At 45.4% G+C, this 15,086-nt stretch overlaps 1 protein-coding gene across 1 annotated transcript in view; it reads right to left on the bottom strand.

Annotated features, from left to right (window-relative positions):
• IQGAP1 (IQ motif containing GTPase activating protein 1) overlaps positions 1-15,086 on the bottom strand; it is a 95,441-nt gene that overhangs the window by 12,476 nt on the left and 67,879 nt on the right. Inside the window, exons 19-33 of the mRNA XM_045561649.1 lie at positions 13,126-13,296; positions 12,368-12,451; positions 12,200-12,271; positions 12,032-12,101; positions 11,465-11,673; positions 10,253-10,408; positions 9,853-10,016; positions 9,171-9,395; positions 5,541-5,681; positions 5,363-5,447; positions 4,026-4,258; positions 3,287-3,419; positions 2,135-2,237; positions 1,173-1,308; positions 328-415 (exon numbers count right to left, since the gene is read on the bottom strand). Coding sequence (XP_045417605.1) covers positions 328-415; positions 1,173-1,308; positions 2,135-2,237; positions 3,287-3,419; positions 4,026-4,258; positions 5,363-5,447; positions 5,541-5,681; positions 9,171-9,395; positions 9,853-10,016; positions 10,253-10,408; positions 11,465-11,673; positions 12,032-12,101; positions 12,200-12,271; positions 12,368-12,451; positions 13,126-13,296 — 2,070 coding nt within the window. The remainder of the gene's footprint in view (positions 1-327; positions 416-1,172; positions 1,309-2,134; positions 2,238-3,286; positions 3,420-4,025; positions 4,259-5,362; positions 5,448-5,540; positions 5,682-9,170; positions 9,396-9,852; positions 10,017-10,252; positions 10,409-11,464; positions 11,674-12,031; positions 12,102-12,199; positions 12,272-12,367; positions 12,452-13,125; positions 13,297-15,086) is intronic.

Genomic DNA, 15,086 nt, shown 5'->3' with positions numbered 1-15,086 from the left:
GGTGGGAGTGGGGGCTATTTGGGTCCTGGAGCTAATCCCCTGCACTGGATGGACTCACTGAATCTGCCCCAGGTTAAATGAATGCACACACACTCTCTGCAGGCAAGCGCCAGTAGTGAGCTTCATGTGCTAAGAACATCTCCTTCTAGATTTAGGAACCAATTACTTTCTCAGACGAGCCCTAACTACCACTACGCTCCAGTTACGCCCATGCTCACCCCCAGGCTACCACCTCTTATCTGCGCCTCCCCTCCTTTAACGCTGGCACGCCTATCACAGGAGAGCTTATCTACCTTATGAAGGAACACGTTAAACCCTAAATTTTACCTGTTCATTGGTGGCTGGTGTTTCTAGGATTTCAGTCAAGGTCTCTCCTGGCTGGAACCGGATGACATCCACAATTAAACGTTTTGTGCTGAAATGAAAAAAGTATTTAAACATTAGCAGGTGGGCCAGGCGCAGTGGCTCACACCTATAATCCTAGCACTCTGGGAGGCCAAGGCGGGAGGATTGCTTGAGCTCAGGAGTCCAAGACCAACCTCAGCAAGAGTGAGACCCCATCTCTACTAAAAATAGAAAGAAATTAGCCAGGCAACTAAAAATAGAAAAAACTAGCCGGATGTGATGGTGCATGCCTATAGTCCCAGCTACTCCAGAGGCTGAGACAGGGGGTTCACTTGAGCCCAGGAGTTTGAGGTTGCTGTGAGCTAGGCTGACACCATGGCACTCTAGCCCGGGCAACAGAACAAGACTCTGCCTCAAAAAAGGCAAGAAAAAAAAAAGGAAAAAAGAAATAAACATTCCAGGTGTTCTAGCTCCTCTCAAGTGGACCTAAGCAGCAGCAGTGCTAACACCACCTCGCAGAGGGCCCATGAGCAGCTGCTAATACACGGTACTCAAGGTCCAAGGCTTGAGTTAATCGTGCACATAACACAAGCAACTATACAACAGAGCAGGTGCCACGGTTAGGATTGCTAAGATTTAATTTTCATTTTAGCATATTAGCGAAATAAGGCAGAGAGGTCCTGTGTCAAGCACAGTATGTGACGTGACCAGAGCTATGATGGCTGTGAAAGGCCAGGATGACAGACTCAGGCGCCACTGAGCAGGCTCACTCACCAGGGCCAAGCGATCTCTGGATCACACTTCACTCTCCTGCTTTGCATACTCACTTCAGCAAGATGGTCCGAGCATCCATTTCTGCATTCTCATCTCCGGGCACATCAAACTTGTTGGTCAGCGTGAGAGATACTTCTGTTTTAGCCAGTGCCTCCTTATTTGGGTCATTTAAATTGCCAGAACTTTCCCCTGAGGTTTTGGAAGGGTAGAAAAAGTACAATAAAAAGGATATGGGGGGGGGAAGGGAAATAATACAACTAAAAGATGCAAATTTAAGATGATACTTAAATGAGCCAACACGTGCAATATGGCAAGAACACTCTTTACTGAGAAATGAAAGAAAGTACTAAGCCAAATGGTAAAAGCAAAGGATCAGTAATAAAATAATTTCAAAAATAAGTGACAATGGCCGGGCACGGTGGCTCACGCCTGTAATCCTAGCACTCTGGGAGGCCGAGGTGGGTGGATCATTCGAGGTGAGGAGTTCGAGACCAGCCTCAGCAAGAGCAAGACCCCGTCTCTACTAAAAATAGAAAGAAATTATCTGGCCAACTAAAAATATATATAGAAAAAATTAGCCGGGCATGGTGGCGCATGCCTGTAGTCCCAGCTACTCAGGAGGCTGAAGCAGGAGGATCGTTTAAGCCCAGGAGTCTGAGGTTGCTGTGAGCTAGGCTGATGCCACGGCACTTAGTCCGGGCAACAGAGTGAGACTCTGTCTCAAAAAAAAAAAAAAAAAAAGTGACAAATCATTTCAACACTGTAATATCAATTCTCTCTCAAAACACCCTTTTCCTTTGCAAGACTTATAATTTCTTGTTTTATAATTATATGTGCATCTGTATTTTAAGTGATCTCTTCCACGGACTTTAGTTCCTCATAGACAGGGACCACATCTGTTTTGTCTCCCAATCAACATCCAGAGTTCAGTATAGGACACAAACAGGAGGTGACCGTTACAGCACTCCTGTGTCACGTTCCCTCTCACCGTCTGGGCAGTTAAGTCAGAACTTACCTATCAGGGACTCGATGGTGGGCACCTCGCCAAGGTCGTCCAGCAGCTCGTGGATCGGATCATTGTGCTCTGGAGCGATGGCGTCCTGGTGATCTAACAGGAGCTGCACCAACACCCAATGATCAATTCCACACTCAACCTTCCCCCCCGACCCCTGCCCACACTGCCGAGCAGTCACCTGCACAGAAGAGGTTAGACAACAAAGCTCCTATAGGCAGAGAACTGACAAGCCAATCCTCAGGAAAATAACCCCCGAAAATCAATATACTATATAAAGCACCACACCGGGCTTTGTTGAAGGACATATATGTTATGATGGATGGTGGGGAAAGACTGTACTCTCTTAACCTCATGGCCATAAGGATTCAAATGGGCCTCGTTTAAGGAAGAACAATGAAACCCACAGAGTTCAATACCTGAAGTCATCAATGTACCCTACAACCTGTTCAGATAACTCACATTCAGACTTTTACTTTATGTTTCCAGTGTACATCATCTTTTAATTCATAGAAAAGTATACCAAACCAATGCTATCATGTCTAAGCAGCACTCAACAAAGCCTTCAAGATGCCATCATCCCAGGGGACGTCCTCAGAAATAACAGTACCTGAAATTTCATTTACGGTTCACATGTGTCCTCATTTCCTGTTCTACATGTCCCCAAAGGTGAAAGAAATGAATTATTTGAAGAATCTGAAGAGGGAGCACCCAAGGGAAAGACCCACTCCAAGGCTACACAGAGGAAGAAGCTGGCATTGTCGGTCAAGTCAGAAGAATGACACAGAGGGCTGGGGTAAAAAAGGAGGAGCAGTAAAAACATTATTTTAACAAGCCACTACTAGAGTGTGTGGACTTTGGAGTCCATCACTGGGGATTCCGATTCAGTAGGCCTGTGGCAGGGTCCAAGAAACTTCATTTTTAACTACCAGCCCATGTGATTCTGACGCAGGTGGCCCGGGTGTAACTTGTAGAAACTTAGCAGTAGATATTGTTAAGAATAATAAGCAAAGGAAGAGAGACAACAAGGAGAGGTGGTGTCAGTAAGATCACAGGAAGGTGAGATAACTTGGTTTCCAGAGATGATAAGCAGCAGCCAGGGAAGGTAATTAAGGACAGAGCAACAGGATTAAGTAATTAAAGAAAAACACTTACAGTGTGGGTGTTGATGATTTCACCAATGGAGATGTAGATAACTGGTTTGGTGAGGGTTACCAAGTCGGAGTACTCATCCACATTAAATTTATCCTGAAGCTCTGGGACATCACAAGCAGTTTGGAAAAACCGCCTGAAAATAAACACAGAGGCAGCCCCCCAACAAGGGATATACGCATGAGAAACTGGCAGGAGGTCACTCCATAAGCCTATCATGCAATGATTTCAAACAGAAGCCAGTCGAGACAGTTGATTCTAGACAAAGTACTGCATGTTCGCTTGACAGCCTTGGGATACTGACTGATACCTTCTCTCTCTACCTGGTTTTCCAGTGTTAGTTCTACCCGCAGGAACCACTGAACTGTACTTTGAAACATTTCTCAGACACTGGTGCCATCAGCAGAAGCAACTCTCACTCTGCAACAGTGCGACGAGGCACTGAATTCAAAACCAGAAGCTAATTTGCAAATATTAAAAGCACTCTCCAATTCTTCTCTGATTATCAAGTAACACGTGCCTAATGCATAACCATTGTTTTTATGTTAACTATTGTCTGTTTCATATGAAAATCCTCTTCAAAATAAATGTATCGTCTTCTGGGGCCCTGAGCACATCAAACACACATCCTACAACATGGCAGTGCAGGGAAAGCCAGGGGTGGTATTTAATCTTGTCTTTCCCCTCGGAGGTAAAAACACATCCACGGAACCTTTCAAGTACCCTGCGCCTTTCCCCTCACCTGAACTTCTGATAGGACTGAGAAAGATACTCATTAATGATGCTTAGGTGAGCGTTATCTCCCAGAAACATCTTATTGGAGGCAGCGTGCTGCAGCATCTTTGCGATGGAGCCCAGGTTCCGGCGTTGGTCCGTGGTCAGCTGGCCTCCTGCCGACAGGTCGATGATGTCAAATGCATCAGGGGCAACAATGGCTGGATTCATGTATCGATAGTAAAGCAAGTTGCCAATGATCTGGAACGGATGGCACAGAAAGATGAGTATGAAAAACCACACCATCAAGTAAGCCACAAATGACTTTGCTAGCAAAGAAAACCAGAAAATGCAGTCCTGTGAGGAAAAAATAAATAAAAATACACACACACATGCACACATGCAAACACACTTTCTCTCAAGGCCTAGATAAAACCACCAATTATCCCTTTGTTGGATGTGGTTAAAAAAAAAAAAAGAAAAAAAAAAAGAACAGAACTGAAAACCACTACCAGTAATTAACGAAAGTAGATTCAGAAGGTAAAAATGACAGGCTCAAAGTCTGTTATCAAGCATTTGGGGGCATCTTTGTTCATGTATCACAGTAGCAAATGAGGCTGCTGTCATCCACGTGCACTTTTTACTTGCACATAGGTGGGCTTTCGTTATAAGAAGCTAATGAGCATAGTTAAAATAAGTCCTTAAACACGACCTAATTAGCACAGTGTAACCTGTCCAACCCCCATCACCCTCATGCTGCAGACTTCAAAGGCCAAGTTCATGCCTTTGAAATTAAATTCACTCAGCACACATCTCTTCCACAGAAGAATTCGGGGACAGTCACAGCATTTCCCCTAGAGTTCACTCAGAAAAAATAAAATTAATTCACCTGAACAGAAAGTCTAGAATCGAGGCCTCACTGTAGGAAAGCACAGAACTAGGAGAGAGAAGAAAAAAGCATTCAGATTAAAAAAAGGAGGAGGAGCAGGGCTGGGTCAGAGAGTTCCGGGCCACAGCCTTAGCAGAAGCAACCGCGCTTGCGACTATTTGCCCCGCCACCAGCAGAGGGAGCAGTTCTCCAGTGAAAAGATAGGACTCAAAGAAATTTATCTTCAGACAGGAAAAATCCAGCTTTCTCTACTTGTCCGCTGTTTATGCACCATTCAAACTGCATAGGAACGGTTCCACACCCAGAGAGTTAGCGTTTACATTTCCAGTTGCTCTCAAAGGCTCACGATCAATGGCGAGTTGCTGCCGGAGTCTACACTCAGGCACTAATGATCCCCAGCCTGACCGAGGTTTATTTAACAGCTTTTCCCACAGGGCTGTAGAAGGGCAGGAATCTGCCGGCTCTCAGACTCTCACCTTCAGCAGCTCATCCTCACCAGCATCAGGGAACTTCTCATGCAACGAGTCCTTCAGCACTTTGGCGATGAAGCGCATCCCGTAGCTGCGGGTGAACAGAGCTCAGTGAGAAGGGCCAAGGGGCAGAAGGGCACTAAGGCCGGGCTCCCCGGGGGTCACGACCACTGCCGGCACTCACGGGATTTTGTCCACAGAGCTGATGATGGCGGAGAGGAACTTGTCCGTCACGGCCCGCATGTTTCTGATGGAGTTGTCCAGCCGTGTCTTCACTTCCTCGTGGGCCAGAGCTTGCTCGGGGGTCACATCATAGGGCAGTTTGCTGGGAAAGCAGAAAAAATCCCCAACTCCGTTAGACCAACAGCCAGGTCCAGCCTGAGGTGGGGACCACGTCCTTCCTCAACAGAAAGACCAGAGAGATCAGTAACTTACACTTCTGCGCACAGAGTTGCTAAGTGGGAGGGCTAGAATTTGAACTCAGGTTTTCAACTGTGAATCTGGTGCCTTGAATTGTGTGCCAGGCACTATGATAGGCGCTTGGGAATTAAAGGCAAGACACAAGATCCCCTCCTGAGTCTCTTATGGTCTGATAAGAGAGACAAACGGATCATTACAAAGGAATCGTGTGAAAAATAACAAGTTTAGCAAATGCGCTGCAGGACCATGGGGAAAGGGCTTCACTCGGACTGGAGAAAGCAAGGATGGCTTCTGAAAGGAAGCGACACCTGAACTCAGGAAAAAAGGAGAGCTAGAGTCTTCTAGGAAGGAAGGTCAAATGCAAAGAGGAAGAGGAGGAGAAATGAAGATGGAAAAGTAAACAGGGAGGACCAGGCCATGGAGGGCCCTATACATAATACTAACAAGTCTGGACTTCCCTAGAAGCTGGGATAGGGGTGCATTAAAACATAGATCTAAGCTAGACATGGTGGCACACTGTGGTCCCAACCACTTGGGAGGCTGAGATGGGAGGATCACTTGAGCCCATGAGTTTGCGTCCAGCTTGGTCAACAATAGCGAGACTCCCATGTCTAAAAAATAAAATTTTAGAAATTAAAAAAAAAATGGAGATCTTCATTTTGAGGAAGATTGCTGTGGGCCATCGAGAAATGAACTAAAGATGGACAGGCACCGACAAAAGAAACAGGGGACCAGTGCCACGGTCTGATCAAGAGATGCTGACAGCACGAACGAGGACGCTGCAATGGGGACCAAGAAAAGGCCTTGGCCTGACAGATACTAAGGAGACATCATCAATGGGACTTGGTGGCCCTTCAGGTGCTGGTGAGGGAAGAGACGGTTACACACGGGAGTTGAAGCTAGAGGTGCCGACAGGATCACTCGAGGAGAGGGCACAGTCAGTCAGAAGGAACTGGTCAGGACAGTAGATGTGCTAGGACGTGGGGCCAAGGCTTAATCGGGAAGGGAATAAGGAAAGAGGGGTGAAAGACTAAACAAAGTGTATGGGGGGGGTATCAAAGTTCTGGTACTTTCTTGGATCATCCAGGTAGGCCCTAATTCCAGTCACAGGTGGCCTCATAAGAAAGAGGCGGCTCGCGATTCAGTGCACACAGAGGACGTAGTAACGTGACCAGGGAGGCAGAGACTGGAGCTGCGTGGCCCAGAGTCACCGGAAGCCAACAGCCCCCAGAAGCTGGAAGAGGCAAGGAACAGACTTCCTACTCGAGCCCCCGGAGGCTCTGCCGACACCTTAACTTCAGAGATAATGATTTCAGGTTTCCGGCCTCCAGAACTGTGAGAATAAATTTCTGTCATTTTAAGCCACCATCTGTGTGGTGAGTTGTTGTGGCCGACATAGGAAAGCAATGCAAGCAGACAGGGACACAACTCCATTTGCCATAGCGTGGCTGAGTTACAACAGGCAAACTATGAACACAACAATTCTGCAAAAATTAACAGAAACATTCGGTGAGAAACAACTGGATTTAAGGGATAATAAAGAGGACTGCATATTTTACCTATGACATTTAAAAAGTAGTAACAAGCAAAGAGAATCAAAGTGCTAAAAACAATGGTTATAGTTGGAAAATAGAACATTAAATTTCTAAGATTTCGGAAGTGACCATTCCCAAGAGGTGACAAGATCCCTGCCTGCTGTGTGTGGAGGCTGACGTGGAAGAGGACAGCTCACGGCTCCGTGATGCTACGTGCGGGACGGGCTCCCACTGCACCGTCACCCTCGCAATCAGGGGTATTTTTAAAAAGGGTAAAATCAATTTCCCTTTTATGAAAAGCAAAATAAGATGCCAGTTTCTTATAGGCATCCATAAGAAAAAAATCCTGAAATGTCGAGTGGAATTCTGATCTAAAAATGACTGACTCGTGGACCAGAGGAATTAACTTAGTAGCTTGAGCCAGCGTCCATGGGCCTAACACCTAGGGATGCCCTGAGTTGCGGGCAGAACTCCCCAGACAAGTACTGCAGCTGGCTGACCACATTCCAGGACTTGGGCCTCAGATGTGCAGGCCAAAAAAAAAAAAAAATTTTTTTTTTTTAATCACACCCAGCACAATGATCTGACTCCTGGTGACAGACTTATGTAGTACTAAGAACCAAATCAGATGCCAAATGATTCCCAGTAGGGGATAAGCTCTTTCCAGGAATCAGCAGAACACTCCATTCTCTGCCCAGGGTATACCTGCCCCTGGTACACATGAAAGGCAGGACGCTGCAGGGCAGTGCCAGTCTATAGACCAGTTGTCGATAAGATAAGGAGACTGAGCCAGAATGTAAATCAATACACGTTTCCTTCATTGAGAAAGTCTCGCTATGAAAAAAAGTCAGTTAAAATAAACACTGTGCTTAGTGACACAGATGATTTTCCATTATTGGTCTGGAAACCACACTTTGAATAGCAATAGCACGGAAAGCTATGCCTCCTAAGCCCCAGAGAGCTTCATGCATGACCTAACACTACTCCACAACAAGAAAAAACCACAACTGCTCACATCTCCATTCCTCACCCAGGCTGAATGAGGCCAGAAACATTTTGCCTCCGTGAACTCAACTTTCCCAGCATTACTCATATTTGATTGACACACTTTTGCTTTAGATAAGTGAATGTTGGTAGTTAAACTACTGCCTGGCAGATTAATCTCCTATAATATGTTAATTTAGTTAGCCCAGCTCTCAATGTTCCAAGGCAGCTCACCATTCACCCCACACCATTTTCTCTTTCCTTTAATGAAACACAGTGATCTCTCCCAATCTACATAAACCTTCCCATTCAACAGCATCTCTAGTTACGCCAGGGTCCTTTCAGGTCCTCAACCCTCCACGTTAGAGGGTTCAGACATGAACACTCTGCATCTAGCTCTTAGCAAGGCGGGCCCCATCTTATCCCTTAGGCCTCAGCTAAATGAAATCTCACCTTCTCAGACAGGCTTTCCCTAATCACCCTGTGTTAACTCCTACTACAGTACCCTACATAAAACTGCACACAATTGCCCTCAATTTTTAATTATACTTTTACGTATCTGTTTGTTGTCTCTCCCACCCAATAAACTACAAAGAAAGGGCAGGGAGCATGTTTGTTTCATTCATTATTGTATGTTTCACTATAATAATTGCATTATTATATGTGTATCTAACACAGTGCCTGGCACATAGTAAGTGCTCAATAAATATTTGCTAAATAAGTGAATTCATTACCAGGTCAACAATTTACAGAACAGTTTTCTAAAGAAAAACTATTTGAATAATTCTCCATTTTTAAATCAAAGGTTAATAACTACATTAATAAGAAAGAGAGAAAATAATAACATGAAAGAAAAATGGTTATGGTCACCATACCTTGCCTCTCCTGTCTGAGACTCCATCTGATTAACCCAAGACTTGTAAATATCCACAGGGTCGGTTTTAATGTTGAGAGATTTGTCGTCCATAATCTCCTTCACAACTGGGGCCAAGATCTGTCGCAGTGCGTTCTGGCCCCGGGCGCCACGGTTGAAACTTACGACCATCTTAATAACAGTAGGATTTCCTGTCACGATCTCTTGAATCTGATCTACCTTTGACCTATAAATCATCAAATACAAATTCAATTTAAACTAATCACAGGACCTATCAATTAAAAGATCCTTCCTACTTAAAGATCCTCTCTCCTGGAAACAGTCTTTCTCTAGAAACATCTCCCAGCACTCACAGGACCTTCCTGCGGCTACACAATCATGGGAGTCGTGAGTAGGGCCTCTATTAGACAAAAACATGGACTCTTCATGTTTGGATCAGTTTTTGAAAGTATATCTCAATACAGAATGTTCCTAAAATTTAATTTAGCAAATTATCTTATTCTACCCCCTCCCCAGAAGTATCAACACTTTGTATTAATTTTAAAAGTGCACGCTTCCTTAGGGTAAGTATGATTCACAAATTAATTGAGGTCAAGAAAAGGCATAGGCAGACGTGACTCTCAAACTGGGTGCCTCTGTGACAGTGGGAAGGAGCCCCGGGCCCTGCGGAAGTCTGTTTATACTTGATTTCCTCCTGGAGCGCTGTCTTAAAGAGCCGTAGGAGCAGGTACTCCTCTCGCTGGTTGGATGCATAGTTGTAGAGTGTGAAGATTACAGAGTCCATGAACTTGGTAGACTTGTTCTGAGGCATCTGAAAAATCAGCTTGGCCAGATAGGTGGGATTGGTCTGAAACAAATCCAAGGGAAAAGTCATTTCTAGATAACAAAGACTGGTTTAAAAAAAAACCCTCAAACTTTTTAAACTTGAAGGATAAGAAGGTATAAGTAAGGAAAAATAAGACAGCCTTTCACTCACCCCTCAGTGGAAATCAGAATATTCCCAGAGGGATTTATGGGTAAGGTTTTCCTGTGCAAAAGTAAATTAACTAAATTTGCATAATACCGATTCCAGGAGCCACTTACCTGCAATAAATAAAACAGATGCTGATAAGCTTCCAATTTCTCTCTTTTCTCCTTGCTCAAAGCCTTGAGACCACCCTTCTGTTTGTTTATCATCATCATATCAGATAACTGTTCCTTATTTTTTTTAGTAAGTTTTTTACTGTGGGAAACCACATCCTATAAACAAAAACCAATACATAGGATCACAAAGCTTTCAAAGGCGAAACTCTGAGCATTGAGGAAGGGTCTTACAGCACTTGCATGAAGGTCTAGCACACTGGCAGATCCCCACTGGGTATTTTAGAATCACTACACTTTATCCTGTTGTCAGTACTCCCATTGAACCCATTCCTACTTTTTCCTATAAAACAACATGAGCCATAAAAACGTCCATTGACTCAGGAAACCAACTTCTAGGAATCTGTCATAAAAACAAGTCTTTTAAGTACAATGGAAGTTATGCACACATTAAGACAGGCGTGCTGGCTCACGCCTGTAATCCTAGCACTCTGGGAGGCCAAGGCGGGAGGATCGCTTGAGCTCAGGAGTTCAAGACCAGCCTGAGCAAGAGCGAGAGCTCGTCTCTACTAAAAATAGGAAGAAATGATCTGGACAGCTAAACATATATATATAGAAAAAAATTAGCCGGGCATGGTGGCACATTCCTGTAGTCCCAGCTACTCAGGAGGCTGAGGCAGAAGGATCGCTTAAGCCCAGGAGTTTGAGGTTGCTGTGAGCTAGGCTGACGCCACGGCACTCTAGCCTGGGCAACAGAGTGAGGCTCTGTCTCAAAAAAAAAAAAAAAAAAAGACATTAACTACAATGTTATTTATAATAAAAACTTGGAAAACAACCTACATGACAAATACTCAGGGGGAAAAAACAGTACATCTTCAAATGATTTATTATGCTGCCATAATATAATAAATATACTTTAAATATTATAAATAAATAGTATTCATGACTATATGGGAAGAGTCTTAGCTCTAATATTAAGTAAAAATGTAGGGCACAAAATCATGGTAAGGTGGTGGAATTAGGGGAGGATTTTTATCTTCTTTATCTAAAATTTTGTTTATTATGTTGTTTTATTGCTTACATAATTTTTAAAAAATTTATGGCATTAGCTGAGAAGAAAGTCAGCCTCCACCCACCCCACCAGTCGGAAAGCGGAAGACAGGGGTGACACAGCAGGACGAAGTGCCCGAGGTCCCCGCTGGCCCCAAGCCGCACCTGCAAGGTGATTTTATTTTTCACTAGCAGTCCGATTTTGATGTCCATGAGATTGAGGTCATTCTCCAGCTGCTGGTTGGAACGAATGAGGGTGATGACCTCTTCGCGCATTTTCATAAGATCAATCTCCTCCTGAAAATCCTGATCGCTCTGGTCCAGCAGGTGGACAAATTTTCGGACCACAATCATAGGAGGATCCTCAGCATTGACTGGCAGAAAGAAACCATGCATCAGACACAGAACGGAGTTACCAGAAAAAGTTCTGCGTCTTGGGAAATATCAGCATTGTCTTGGAAAAGTAGTTTGATTCACACATAAGATGTTTATTTTTGAGACATGCTAACACAGCCATCAAGTGCAGTCTTCTCAGTCATGCCACTGCTATGTTATGACAAAGGGTAAGACAGCAAGCAACGAGACACCCATCTAGCCATGTGTCAGCAAAGGGGCTCGAATCACAAGCAGCGCCCACTCCCCAAGCCTTGCCTTCAGGACAACAAGAGATCCGTGGCGGATACCCAGAACCCGCTGGCTCTCACCACGGCCTCACTCTTCACGCTTACTCACTGAGAGTCTTGTAGTCATCACGAGCTTTGTTTGCCCGAATAAATGCCTGGATTTTGATAATGTCATTTATCTAAGGAAAAAAAAGAAGATGAAATTCCTTTGTCCATGTGCCCACCAAAAATATGGCAAAACCGATTCTACTAGCCGTTATCATCCAAGAGTACTTACGTGGTCTCGGAAATACTGCAGGCGATCTCTGTAGCGCTTCCTAGCTTGATGCATCCTTGCCAGGGACTGGATCTGTGGAAAACGGGCCCTGGAGATTAGCAGAGGCCTCCACCTCGACGCATATCACACCTGCGCCACACACGGAGCAGCCCTGCTCAGCTACCGTACCTTTACAACTTCATCTTTATGTGAGCGCAGGTAAGCCAAACGGTCTTGATACGCCTTCTTCTGCTTGTATCCTCGCCACTGGGACTGAAACCATCAAATATCACACGACATATTATTCCCCAAGACCGGTGGAAGCTAAAAAAAAATCTCATCTTGATACACTATGCAAGTGCAATTTCATGACGAAGCTTTAGAAAGAACCGCTTGCAGCAGTGAGGGGGAACGAGGGCCTGGGCTGCATCTCCACCAGGAGAACACAGTGGCTAAATGCTGCTCCCCTGACACCAGCACAGCACTGCACACCATGCTAAGTGCAGCCACACAGATTCACTTGCTGGCTTCTTACAACAAATCAGGGGAGGAAAATAAGATAAAACGGGGATATTAGCATCTCCATTTTACAGACGAGGAAACAAATGAGAGCGATGCACCACTATCTAGCAGCAGTGGAGCCATAATTCCTGACTCAGAATTATTTCTGTGACAGTGTGTTATTCTGTCTCCAAAGCAAGATCACAATTGTTTCACTCAAGGCTCAAATGTTACATAAGACAGAAGAAGAGGTGCCCAGGAACTGTCACCAAGCTGCCATCACCACCAAGCACACCAGGATTACACTGGCAGTAAAGATGAGGTACCAGCCAACAAGACTGAGAGGTCGGAAGTCAAAAAACACACTCAGCCCGTCAATAAGAGCCAGTAGTTTGCCCCGCTGTCTGGGAGCCCGCTTGCCGTGTGCCTCACAGCCTCTGAGATACCTGAATGCAGGTGATGGCAGGGATTTGTTTCTTCAGGAAGTTCATCCTGGATCGGAATTCCTGTCGAACCAAGTACCCACGGCAGCAAGCCTGCAGCTTGGTGATCAGGCCTTCGTTGGCCAGCCACAGCTGCTCTCGGTTATACGCGGCCGTCACCCCCGAGATGGAACTCTGAAACAGCATTGGGTCACATTTGAAGACGCTCATAGGTGAGAATGCACAAAAATTTTAACAAAGTATCATCCACAGCATACAAACTAACCCCTAATGTTTCCTCAGTCTATACTAGCTCTTTAGCTAAGCAATGGGAATAAAGAGCTCAGGTCTGTTTTCCAAGGCCAGGCTATTCTCACATAAAAAAAAAAAAAAAAGAAAACAACACATAAACAAAAACCTGATCATCTTTTATCTCAAGTCGTCTCATTTAGCCACACACCCATCCAACACTGACTATGCCGGGCACCGTGCTGGCTGGTCTGGGGTCACTGCTGACAAGAATACGGAGTGACAGGTACCCCAAAGGGCTGTGTGCCAAGTGCTGGGACCTAGAATGCCACAGCGTAGCACACCTCAGGGGAACTGGCCAGAGATGAAGACCAAAGCCTCATCTCTAGGCAGACTGCAAATGGTCTTGAAAAGCAGCCCAGAGGGTTGGGACTGTCACCACAGGCCCTGGAGAACCAGCACACTTTCAAGCAGAGGAATGGAACATCCAGATTTATTTTTAAACAGCCCTGTTAGGAGAGTAGCTGACAGGTTAGAGAGAAGAGAGACTTGCATCGAGTGGCTGAATTGGGATTCTGCTGTCATGATCCAAGTGAGAGATGACCTGGCCTTGAACAGCCAGTAAGCCATCTGGCCACCCACCCAACGGCCACCTTCTCCCTTTTCCTTGGTGTCAGAGCTTTGATCTTTTCCTGGGCAACGATGGTGCGCTTTAAAGATTACATGAGCTAGGAATAGTTCGCAGGCTGTGAGCACAAGTAGTTCGGCAAGATCTTTGGGAAAGCTCCCTAAGAGACGGATGGGCAGCCGGCCACTGGCCTTTTCTGCTTTTCTTTCCCTTCCTCCTACTTCCTGTCTGGACTGCCAACTTGATGGTTAGATCTCCAAGCCGTCATTGTGGATGACAGGGTGACCTTGAGAATGGAAGCCACATGCTAAGAATGACAGAGCACAAAGACAGAAGGATCCTTGGGCAGATGACATCACAGAGCCACCATATCTTCCCCTGGCCTGCCGAACTCCAGAATTATTTTATGTGAGGAAAAAAATACGCCCTTATATGTTATCACAGCCACTGTTTTTTTCTGTCAAACTGTGTTTGAGGTACCTGCTGGACGTCTAGACTGCAAATTCAAGGGCAAACCCGGTGGTGAGGAAAAGGGCTAAAGTCTAGGGGTGTAGATGTGGGAGTCACAGCACAAAGGTAAGAGCTGGAGCCACTGGCTCAAACGAGGCCACCACGAAGAATGTGCGGAGGAGGAGAGGGCCGACGGAACCCGATACAACTCAAGCAGAGGCTGAGCAAAGGGAGGAGGGACATTCAGAAGCAGGAGAACCAGAAGAGAATTGCACTGGAGAAGCCAAAGGAGTTGAGGGTTTGAGGAAGGGACTTTAGAGAGGTCAAATAGGACGAGACCTCCTAACTGAATCCGGCAACCAAAGGTTACTGATGAATTCGAAAGTAAGAGTTTTACCAAAGTAAAAGCTGGACAAGAAACCACACTGCTGTGAACTAAGATGTGAATGGTGATGGAGAATGAATTAGTGAGGGGAAGACTAACTGTCAAGGCACCTAGCAAGGACAAACACAGTATGAATGTAGATGAGGCCAAATCAGGGAGATTCCATGGGCTCTCATTTTTTCCCCAGAGACAAGGGATTTAAAGATGATCATGTAGGCCGCTACCTAACAGCATAGTCCTGGGGCCAGCGGCATCAGCATCACCTGGCAGCTT

Source organism: Lemur catta, chromosome 9 (genome assembly GCF_020740605.2).
Source record: "Lemur catta isolate mLemCat1 chromosome 9, mLemCat1.pri, whole genome shotgun sequence".
NCBI classification, from domain to species: domain Eukaryota; kingdom Metazoa; phylum Chordata; class Mammalia; order Primates; family Lemuridae; genus Lemur; species Lemur catta.
Note: the sequence above shows the minus strand (reverse complement) of the source record. Positions and strands in the feature narration are given on the sequence as shown.